The sequence below is a fragment of the Corylus avellana genome, chromosome 10 (assembly GCF_965113065.1).
Source record: "Corylus avellana chromosome 10, dhCorAvel1.hap1.2, whole genome shotgun sequence".
NCBI lineage: Eukaryota > Viridiplantae > Streptophyta > Magnoliopsida > Fagales > Betulaceae > Corylus > Corylus avellana.
In genome coordinates, this window is record NC_142499.1 from 1,323,938 (window position 1) to 1,336,142 (window position 12,205).

At 36.4% G+C, this 12,205-nt stretch overlaps 2 protein-coding genes across 2 annotated transcripts; both read right to left on the reverse strand.

Annotated features, from left to right (window-relative positions):
* Positions 1–3,261: 3,261 nt before the first annotated feature.
* Positions 3,262–4,578, reverse strand: LOC148583226 (UPF0481 protein At3g47200-like). The gene has a single exon (XM_088511301.1). It carries the CDS (start codon positions 4,566–4,568, stop codon positions 3,294–3,296), a length of 1,275 nt encoding a protein of 424 aa, XP_088367427.1. The 5' UTR covers positions 4,569–4,578; the 3' UTR covers positions 3,262–3,293.
* A 4,001-nt stretch (positions 4,579–8,579) lies between these two features.
* Positions 8,580–10,112, reverse strand: LOC148583227 (UPF0481 protein At3g47200-like). Its single transcript, XM_088511257.1, has one exon. The coding sequence runs from the start codon at positions 9,991–9,993 to the stop codon at positions 8,650–8,652; it is 1,344 nt and encodes a 447-aa protein (XP_088367383.1). The 5' UTR covers positions 9,994–10,112; the 3' UTR covers positions 8,580–8,649.
* Between the last annotated feature and the right edge of the window lie 2,093 nt (positions 10,113–12,205).

Genomic DNA, 12,205 nt, shown 5'->3' on the forward strand with positions numbered 1-12,205 from the left:
TTTTCCGAGAAGTGAAAATAATGGTTAGAAAAGAGAAAAACAGTTTGCCAAACGTGCCAATATCAAATTCGAAGAAGGGAGAATTAAATGGGATTTGTTGTGGGATTTGATCATGAAGCATTGAAGCAGCCATTGTTATCCGCCAAAGTCTTGAACTCCCAAGCTCGTAAGACAAAACTTTAGAAGTGGCACTAATATGGGCCGGCCCTTTCACAAGAGGAGAGAAGTACAAGTTGAAATAAGCCCAGTCCAATAAGCAATAAGAGCCTTTTATTTATTTATTTATTTTTTATTTTTTTTATCAATAAGCAATAAGAGCTTGAAGTGCCTTAAAGCTATCCACATCATTAGACTTAGAGTTGTATTCAAAGTGCGCTCATAATTTTTTATAGGATTAATAAATTCAATAAAAAATTAATGAGTTAGAGATGAGTATAATTTGTTTAATTACATAGGTCGTGTTATCGTTGATTTATATAGTCTTCTATATATACATGTCTTAACACAATTCAAACCTAACACACAGCACTAGTACTGACAATTTTGGATACAACATGTAAACCTGACATGAACCCAACACGAAATTAGCAGATTATGAAATTTACTCGTTTAATTAAAATGGTTATGGTTGATATATATAATCTTATACTTATGCATCAATACGACCCAAACCTAACACTCAAACACAAATTACTATTCTTATCATTCAATATATTCTAGAAACAATGTTCTTTGCTCATATAAATTAGAATTTCACCCGAAGTACTTCAAGAATAGAAATGAATTAATCTTAGGTGTCATCAACATTAGCTGGTAAACTTTTTTCTCTTCGCATAAAAGGTTTTAGATGGAATTCCACCTACATCATGGGAGAAAATGTTTAATGAAAGGCAATCCGTTGTGTAACATCCTTTATTTTTAACAATGAGCAATGCAATCAATAATCCTATAATTAATTATACATTTTGATGTTGTCAGACAAATTCTCTGCCGATATCTATATATATCGGTAGATATATATGTTCCACTACACCAAGAAGTAAAAGAATGTCGAAAATTATTTTTTTCCTTAATAATAAAAGTAAGGGTTAACCAGAACCTATAAAAGATGTCGAAACTTCCTGGCTGGTACCGCGTGTGTCGAGCTAGGTTGTCCTTGGTGATCAAACACTATTTCTTCTGTTCCTCCCTCACAATCCCAGCCAATTGTATAGTTCTTACTTTGAAGCGTTCAAGCTTGTGTTTTAATTCTTCCACTGATCTTTGAGAGCCTCCCCTTGTAGCTGAATTAACCTTCAAACCATTTCGCATGCCGGTTAACGCTTTCATTTCATCCAAACTCAATTGGCTTTGTATACCCACCGGAAGTCCGTCATAAATCTCTAAGGTGGCTCTACATAGCTCGTCAACGGCGTGACTTCTTTCTTCTTCTTCTTCTGTTGTCGCTGTTGGCGGTGCCGGTTGTAGCGCCCCAGGAGCACGGTACTCGTAGTCGTCGCTCATATTGTCTAAGAATATCGTAGGTTTTGAGGGTTGAGGCAATTGCTGAGGCTGCGAGCCATCATGATGATTGTCGTGAACAGTTTTTTGTGGAGCTATGGTGGAGGGCACGGGGCTCATGTCGTAGCTACCTGTCGGTCTCGTGGGTTGAGGAAATTGAATCAGCCCAGAATTATTTTGATCATGTGTGGGGGTCTGAGAACTCATTTTGTGACTTTGCAAGAGGTTGAGGAGAAGAATATTATTGTTTCGGAATTTCAAAGATGTACTTGGTGGATTCTTTTGGTGGCGAGGAGTTTATGTAGCTGGAGCTACGTACGCGTTGCAGAAAAATCAAAGATAAGGTTGGCAAAATTTGGAGGCCACACGCCAACACCATGCAGTGGCCTCGATCTATATGACTATATGAGTCCAGAGAAGTCGAACTTCTTTGACCGATCAAAGTTCAACATCAGAAGATTTAGTCAAATTTTCAATACGGAGGACTATTCGTAGATCCATCCCTGCCATGACACGTTTAGAAACAACTTTGGACTTCTTGGTAGGATATTCCGGCTGTCTTGTGTGCTTTTTTTTTAAAAAAAAAAAAAGGAAAAAGAAAAGAAAAATCACATATGACAAAATTTAGCTATTGTAATTTGTAAGAGCACTATTTGCATCCTCACAAAAATTATTTTTTGATTATTTTGATAAGACAATATAGTGAAAGTGGTTAAAAACTCTCATTTTTAGTCTCGCCATTTTAATGAGAAAAAATAAAATGGTAAATGAACCGTAATCACTATTAGTAGTGATTACTGTTCACTAACCTATTAAATAAAAAAGTAATTTCTATTTCTCCCTTTTTGTTTATCTTTCCTCTCTCGGATTTTAATAGTTAGAGAACAAATAAACAAATATTTGAAAAATAATATTTAAATAAAATAATGAACATAAATTGTTAAAATAGTGAGATTGTCTGTGAGTAAAATTTGGTGAAGCTACTAATAATGCTCTAGGTTCATCGTCCTTATCATAATGATGACTATGAGTGGAACTTTACTTATGAAGATTTTTTTAATTGGGGATGTAAAAGCAAAAGTTTATGAGAGTAATATAAACTTAATTATTAATTAATATTTAAACATTTTGTTCATTTTTTTAGCTCAAAATTTTTTTATAAGATTTAACACCTAAAATATTTAACTGAAATGAAAAATAAATAACTAAATTAGAATTTCTTACTATAACCAGCTGTGTCACAAGTTCACAAATGAAGTGCTAACACAAATTTTCTTCTTTTAACTTTTTATATTTCTAATTTTAATCAAAGCAAGAAAAAGGTCCCATCACAGTGAAATAAAAAATTGAAAGCTCAATTCCCACAGGCAATTTGTTGAATGAATTTGTCCCATTACTTGTCCACGTAACCACGTTGGTACGGCAACTTGTCCAGCACGGTAAAAAAAACAAGAAGGTTTGTCTGGTTGGAGAAGTTTGAATGTTAGATAGCCTCGCAACTTTTCCGTAGCGTGGGATGAATGAAAACCTCCCCAATTGATCGAGTGGTGATTGTGATTTGAAGCAATCTCGATCGTAGAAGCACCAACGTGGCCCTATCATGTAGCGTCGTTGAATGTTTGGTTGGTACTTTTGACTGTAGAATGTCCCAGAAACTTTTTGAAATAATAAAAATATCATTCAGGAATCAACAAATCACATCCGCATCCACAAATTAGCATTTCAATATTTCATATACATACAAGAACTCAACTCCGACAACTTTACACTCTTTAACATCCAGATAGGAGAGTTTAAGAGTTTGGATAGATGGTGTAGAAAGTCTGCAAAAACGTAAGAACTAGGAGCACAAACGCAGCCGCAGTAGAAATGAACGACCTTGGCATATTAAAATACGTATACTTGAAGCTGGTGTACTGCACGTGCCAACTGTTCCCGTAATATTCGTGCACTTCGTTGAACAATTTGGACAAATAACAGAGATTGATATCAAACGCCACGTCCTTCCCCAGATTGTTGATCAACCGCGCAAGCTCGGCGTCATTGCCAAAGTCATTCTCAATGATGTTGCTGTCACAAAGGTACTCGACGTCCTTGGCGGTGTTCACAAGGCAATCCAACAAAGTCGCGTAAGTGGTAACGTGCTTGGAGTTGCTGTTGTGGCACTGCTCGAACGCCACGCAGTTGAGCAACAAGGAGCTCATGAAATCGTCGATGGTTATCCTCGGCATCTCAATCAAGCCACACCTGAATTTCACCAACAAGAAGCTTTCCGCCTCCCCCGGATTGAGCTGAATCCCGGCACGCCGGCGCTTCGACACGCAGTGAATGATATGGGCCGGTGTGTTTCCCCCCGGTGGTGGCGATTCTTCATTGTGCGGGATAAAACTTGACCGAACCAAGTCAAGCAAATGCAAGCCTTTGAGATCGTGGCACCTCTCTATGACCGGGTCGGGTCTTTGCATTATGTTGTTGAAGAATCGCATAGCGAGCAACGACAAGGACGTGCCGGACTCCTCGTCAGGCGTTTTGGAAGTTTCAAACAACCGTTCGAGAACAAAGAACGGGATCTGATTCTCGAGCCGGAGAAAGTCTCTGTAGAAAAACGGTAATATCCACCCCATAGTGACGAGAGGATCTTCGGGGTCGAACAATTTTGTATTGTCAATCTTGCGAAACAATTCAATCATAAAACAACCATCGAGAACCATCATTTCGAGGAACTCATCGGTGCCGAGGTGGATGGTTTCTGAATAACACTCTCTGGCATTCTTTTCAAGTGGGTGTATGCATTTCAAGTAGTCCTCTAAGGTTATACCTTTGGCTTCCTTGGTCCTGGAGAGTAAAGAACGGAGGTAGCGCCACTTGTGCTCCTCCATCATTTGGAGATTAGGCTGGCCGCAGTGGTAGGGCCCGATGGAGACTATTCGGGGCTGGTACGACTTGCCGTTGATGTCGATTAGGCTCTGGGGGACTCTGAAGATGCAACAACTGCTTCTACCGGCGGCTATGCTTAGTAATTGTAAATATGTTAGAATTGGGATAAATATTGGGGGTATGAATGACATTCAGGCTGAAGTTTCTTCTGCTCATGAAAATTTGGTTTTGGGTTGAAATGTAGGCACTCGCATGAAATGACCATGATCCCCCTCTATTAAAATTTGGTTTTGGTTTGATAAGTTGGGCACAGCAACATCAACTGAACTAGAAAATATCCAGTTAGTTATAGTAGTTATATATTTTCGTTCCCTTTGATGGGGTATTTTTGTCCCCTCAATTTTTAAGGGGACAAAAATATCCCACCACTATAACTAATCGGATATTTCTTGAAGAGAATCTTAATTTCAGCACTAGACGGAATGTCCCCAAACTATAGGTCATTTAAAGGTCATTTGATATAATTAATTTATAAGAAAAATGTTAGTAGGTGTTCTAATAAATCACAAAACATATTAGGTAAATATTATTTTTTAAACATATGAAAAGGTCAAATGCTTCTCATCTAATAAATCACTAAAGGGATTCCAACTGTATCTTGCTGTGGGACATGGTCCTGCGTTTGATTTGGCACTTACTAATTTCTTTGTTAATCTAATGAATTAGGACCAACACTTGGATTTTCTAGCGTAAAACATCATGAAGAAACTATGAGTGTATGACCGCATCAACTCAGAATTTTCCACGACCAAGCAAGAAAACAGACCAAGTCTTTGATTGAAAATAAGGTATAATATATCGTTAAACGTTTAATGTTTGAATGATTAATCAACCAGTGTGTCACATCACAGCCTCATAGGCATTCTTATATATACCAAGGCCGATCGTCCCCTTAAGCCCCACACAAGCCTCCATTAATGCTACCAGCACTTTCTTGCTACGCAAATTGACAAAAGCTAGCTGCTAACTGCATATATAGTTCCCTGCTCTCAGTACACCATGGATAACACTTCGGAGGTACCGCCACAGCTTCCACAACCCTCAATGCCTGCGAATTCCAACTCTGAAGAAAACCACGTACAGCTTCCTCAACCCACAAGACCTATTCATAGTTACGATAATGATCCTGATGTGCCAACCACCACAAAGCGCGGTCGTCGTGGTCAAGTAATAGAAGATGTATCCCAGAAGATGGAACGCTTTAAAGTGCGGCTTTTCCATTTGTATGGACCTCCAAAGAAGTAATACAGATGCAGATGTACTCACAATTTTGAATACATCTGTAACCTTCGGTTTGCATTCTGTGCATTCAGATTCTTTATTCTTTTGAAATAAAATGGGCTTATTTTTTTATTTTTTGGGCTGTAATATTTTTTCCTTTTCCTTTTTTCCTTAAGAAATGTTAAATTACCAAAGACATTTTCTGAAGGATCTTTGGTCCGTCTTATAAATATTGTTGACAAGTAAGTCACCAGGGATTGCTACACGATATATGCTTATTAAATTTTAGTTCTTTTCATGGGATTTCAATTTATTTCTTAGGTTTTTTAATTAAAACAAGTGTTTTGGAGAGAACTTGATTCTGAGGGCAAAATTAGTGACGTGGGCCGACACCAAAAAGCCTTTCAAAACACATGTGGCCTTTCCAGGCTTGGGTCTATAAGGCGTTTTCCTCTACTGCGGCGGGCCAGGCCTACTTAGCCTATTAATGGGCCATGGCTGGAAACTTTTGCAATCGTTGTATGTATTGAGATTGGCTGCAATTCTCCACTGGAATTGCAGCTTGTCCTTTGCAATTGTGTGAGACTCTTCATAGGCTCACTGGAATTTAACAGATAATTGCGGGAGATTTTGATCACAGTATAATCGAAGAATTAGAAGATCTACGAATTAGAAGCTGATCTTTAAAAATTTTATTGCTTAAATTGTTAGATCGAAAGAATTTATGTGAAATTCCCTTGTTCAAGGCTATCTAAACACTCCACCGACTTTTTAAGACAAATTGCCCCTAACCCAAAGAAAAAGTTATTGAAAATTCAAATCCATCTGCATGGCAAGGCAGACCTAGCCCTGCTTGCGCAAATGCTACGACAAGGTCAATGGCAAATTTATTGGACTTGGGCCACATGAATACCTAACTCTCCACGCGTAACCTGAAATGGTCAACCACTTTGAATGCTCAACTAGTTGTCTCTTTTCACAGGCCTCCCTTCCTATATAAACCAATTCCCACCCCATATGGTTGACATACTTCTGATTTTTGCCAATCTCCTTCAACGCACACAGAGCTAACCAGTGCCCAATTCCTCAAAATTCCCTCTGAGTCGCCTGATCGTAAGCAAAACAAGTGAACCATGAATCAATCTTCGTTGCTTCTTCAAATCCCTCAACCCTCCACGCCCACATACAGAAATGGTGTGTCTTCCAACTCACCCATGCCTCAAGAGTACAGATTATCGCCTCAACCTTATAAACCAAACCCCAAGCGATATTCTCGATCCACAATAACTCTTCATTCTCACAATAATAGTCCCAAAATTTTCGTGCATGGAGACAGATTTCCAATTTTTCGAGATTTCTGCAGCAATCTTCCAGCAACTCCAACTACATGTAAAATAGCAATGACAGAAGAAGAGATTGAAGAGCTAAGCAGAAGCATCTCAGGGTTGTATTTGAAAAGTCATGTTGGTAGGCAAAGAGGTTTGAATTCTCCAACCACAAATTCAAAGCAAAGGCGTTTTAATGCGAGTTCGACCACAACTCGTGGCGGTTCTGCTGGATTGTTTGGTGGCTTAATTCGAAGGCCTGGACGATTCAAAGTACGGACTGTAGTTTTGGGAGGAACTTCAACTACCAAATAAATCTGTAAAATCTAGTAAATGCTTAGAAAAGAAAAATGTATATGATCCCTTAGACCCAACAACTGATAATATTGATTTGTTTAATTTGCTCTTCAGGTTCTTCTATTTATATGAATTGTAACTAAGCCTTCATATATATGAATAACTTGTTTAATTTGGAGCTCAATTTTTCTTTTAATTTTACTAATTTAAAAAATCCAAAATAATAAGGGCGAATGGAATTTGGTTAAAATCAAAAGATAGGATCTTGCATTATGTTGGAATATTAATTAAATATTTAAATATTTCATTTTTTTCATAAGTTTAAGCATGATTCAAACTATATATATCTCTTTCAATTAAATATTTCATGTGTTTAACTTTATTTATTAAAAGAGAATATAAATCCACACAAGAACTAGGAGCACAAACGCAGCCGCAGCAGAAATGCTTATTAAATTTTAGTTCTTTTCATGCGATTTCAATTTATTTCTTAAGTTTTCAATTAAAACAAGTGGGGGAGGGGGCGGGGGTTTGGGCCGGGGGGGCATTTTCCTCTACTGTGGCGGGCCGGGCCGTCCTAGCCTATTAGTAGGTCCCCTTCTATGAAAATTATTTTTTATCAAAATTAATATCTTCTGGAAAATTATTTGTTATCAAAATTATTTTTGTCCTTTACTCTAATAAAAATTAGGGAGCATCGCAACAATTAAAAATTTGAAAATGACATTGTAAATTACTTGATAACTATTTATGTAATTATGTTGCAAGAAAATGAAAAATAAGATAGGCAAAATTTGGAGGCCACACAACTACATAGTGGCCTAGCTGGATCGGTCTGTATGAGTCCCAGAGAATTGGCAACTTTTTTGACAAATTAATGTTCAACGTGTAAAGCTTAATCCAATTTTGGTAGGGGCAAATAAGTTGTTTAGAAATAACAATATTCTAACGTACCTTAATTAATAGCTAGCAATATTATTTCCTGCTTTCTATTATTTTTGTAACCGAGCCATCTTTCATTCTTATGGATTTTAGTGATATAATTAATTAATTCATATTAGAAAGATGTTACACTCTTTGAAAATGCTCTCATTCACACTTCATATAAGAAAGACATCAAGGCTGACTTTTCAAGAAAGATATCATGACTGACGTGTTACTCTCTGGTCTCCATACAATGTATGGATCGAATTCTTCCACTCAGAATTATACATGGAGGTTTCCATCATATGCGAAAACTGAGTAATGTTTAATATAATTAAAGAGAATTCACGCAAGAAATAGTAAAAAATTGGCTAATTGTAGGTGTGAAAGGGAAAGTTTTACATTACAAGAACTCAGACAATTACAAACTCCAAGAAGTTAAAAACTAGGAAGACCGGATGGTGTAGAAGGTCTGCAAAAAGGAGAGCACTAAAAGCACAAGGGCAGCCACTGCCGACAATAACGGCCACTCGGAGTAGAAATACACTTGCTTAAAGACCTCATACTGTATACGCCAACTGTTCAGGTAATACGTGTGCACGTCATAAAAGAATTTGGACAAATAAGAGTCATCAATATCAAACGCTATCTCCTTGGAAAAATTGCTGATGAAGTGCTCAACCTCAGCATTGTTACCAATGTAATTCTCAATGATGTTGCGGCCGCAAAGGTACTTGACGTCCTTGGCAGTGTTCACAAGGCAAGCCAACAAAGTAGCGTAAGCGCTAAAGTGCTTGGAGCGGCTGTTGTGGCACTGCTCGAACGCCACGCAGTTGAGTAAAAAACAGCTCATGAAGTCGTCCATGGTTATGCTGGGCATCTCAATCACGCTGTCCCTGAATTTCACCACCAAGAAGCTCTCTGCCATGACCGGATGGAGCTCGATCCCCGAACGGCGGAGCTGCGAGACGCAGAGAATAAGATGCGTGGGTGTGTAACGTGTGTTCACTGGCGATTCTTCATCGTGCGGGATAAAACTTGACCGAACCAAATCCAGCAAATGCAGACCTTTGAGATTATGACACCTCTCTATGACTTGGTCTGGTCTTTGCATTATGTTGTTGAAGAATCGCATAGCGAGCAAGGACAAAGACGGGCCGGACTCCTCATCAGGTGTTTTGGAAATTTCAAACAACCGTTCGAGAACAAAGAAAGGGATCTGATTCTCGAGCCGGAGAAAGTCCCTGCAGAAATTCGGTAATATCCACAACATAGTCACGAGAGGATCTTCCGGTTCGAACAGTACCGTATTGTCAACCTTGCGAAACAATTCAATCATAAAACAACCATCGAGAACCATCATCTCGAGGAACTCGTCGGTGCCGAGGTGGATGTTTTCCGAATAACACTCTCTGGCATCCTTTTCAAGTGGGTGTATGCTTTTCAAGTAGTCCTCTAAGGTTATACCCTTGGCTTCATTCGTCCTGTAGAGTAAAGAACGGAGGTAGCGCCACTTGTGCTCCTCCATCATTTGGAGATTAGGCTGGCCGCGGTGGTAGGGCCCGATGGAGACTATGCGTGGCTGGTACGACTGCTTGCCGTTGTTGTCGATTAGGATCTGGGGGACTCTGAAGATGCAACAATTGCTTCTACCGGCGGATATGCTTAGTAATTGTGGGGTGGTCTCAAAGATCCTCTTTTCCATCTGGGCAAGCCGCTCCTTGTCCACCTCCCAAGTTGTGATGCCGTGACTGCCTTCTTGCTCTACAGAGTTGCTTTCAGTTCCCATCGTAGATGTTGGAGTTCTAGTCTCTATCAGTCTATGGGTGTGGAGTTGAAGCCGGTGTTGATGAGGGAAATATGTTAGAATTGGGAGAAATATTTTCTTAATTTATATTTGGTTTCTTCTCCCCCGTGAAAATTTGGTTTTGGTCCTACATGTTAGGTACTCCCATTAAAATATTAAATGACCGTGGTCCCCTCTATGAAAATTTGGTTTTGGTGATTGATAAGTTGGGCACACTGGACGGGACCTGGTCATTTGTTATAATTAATTTATAAGGCAAAGTTCACGTACCCCTCAAACTACTACTCAATTGACAATGTCTCTTTTAAATTTTTAATTATGACAATGACACTCATAAACTACCAAAATATTATCAATGTCCCCCAGGTTAGCAAAAAGATAAAAATGCCCATATATATATTTCTCAATAAGACAAAAATATACTTATAAATTCAAAATATAAATATAAATATGAAATAAAATTAAAAAAAACAAAATTTTTAATTAAAAAAAGAATTTATTTATTTATTTAAAAATATACCTATAAATTCAAAAAAAAATTAAAAACGAAAATTTTTATATTTATTTTTTAAAACGAAATTTTTTTTAATTGGAAATTTTTATTTGAAAAAATTATAAAATAAAAATAAAAACGAAAATTTTCAATTTTTGTAAAACAAAAAAAAAAAATCAATTTTTTTTTAATTTTTTCTTATAAAAGGGAATTTTTATTTTTATTTTTCAATTTGGCCACTCATTGAATTTTTATTTATTTTAATTTTAGGTTTTTTCTAGAAGTTTTAGTGTTTTTTTTTTTTTTTAATTTTACTAAAAATGTCAAAAAAATCGGGTAAAGTCACCCACAGCACTCCTTAAATATGAAGATCACTACTTGTGATTATTAAAATAGAAAGGAAACAAAAAAAAACATTTATTTCTGGTGAATCGTTAAAGAAGTACAAAAATGAAGACGTAAAAAACAATAAAGAAAAGTAAAAAAAAAATATTTAATTAGTATAAGGAAGGATAAAGGAAACTATTATGAAGTATATTAAAATAAGAAACAAAAAGTAGTTTGAAGAAAATGAAAATGAAGCTATTAAGAATGCTTTAATATTGTTCACGAAAAAACAAGTAAGACAAAAGTTTGAAAAGTCAACTCATTTATTAATGAGGAGACATTTTCTCGTATTAATAACAATAACTCATATTAACAACTCAATGAAAATAAATACAATTATCTTAAAAAAACAGCTTTTTTATGATTAATATCTTTAGTTTCATCTGTATCAGGCATGCTCTTTCTTTAAATAGTTTTTTCTTCACCAAATTCCATTTAGCCAAGAAGAATCTTTCTTTGTTTGATGTGAAAGATTTCGTAGAAGTTGTTTTGGATTAACAGCACACTTTCAGTGCAGTAGATTACGGTATATATAATTACAAGTATATCTCTCAATCCTACTCACGGGTCGTTTACGGATATGCTCTGGGAGGCCGGTTATATTGCGTGAGCAGGGTACTACATTATATTCCCCATGTAGCCTACGATTCGTGAGCGGGGTAATAAGGTCCATGCAACCTAAAAATTGAAAAGTTGGACTAATAATGTTAAGTGAGCGGGGTAATTGAAAAAATTGGACCCATAAAGTAATGTAAAAGAACAAAAAAAAAAAAAAAAAAAAAAAAAAAACTATGTTCATCATATGAGGCTATATGACTATTACTCTAGTAATGCCCATAGTATCTTTTGTCTCACCATTAAGCTTATGTATAATTATTATTAAATTTTAATTAAATTGTGATTTTACAAGTTACTTCATTTTTAAAACATGAGAGAAACTTTTATAATTACTTTAATAATATAGTATCTTTAGCATTTTTTTATTTAACTATCATTTCTTATTACTATCGACATCAACTGAATTTAAAGATAATGTTATTTATATGTTATGCTTTGACATAAATCTGGAAAAGAAATGCTAGTGGAAATTTTCATCCTTTAGTTAATGAAATGAGTAATGCTAGGCGTTTAAGACTCATGTCTTTTTTATGTCTTTTTAAAATTGACGTTTCTTTTTTTTTTTTTTTTTTGAAAAATATGAAACTTTTATTGATAAAATTCCACGAGTATAAAGTTCTTACATCATTGAGCATATCATAGTCAAAAGCTATGAAGGTTACAAAATTATAAAAATTACTTCAAACTTCCGCTAAC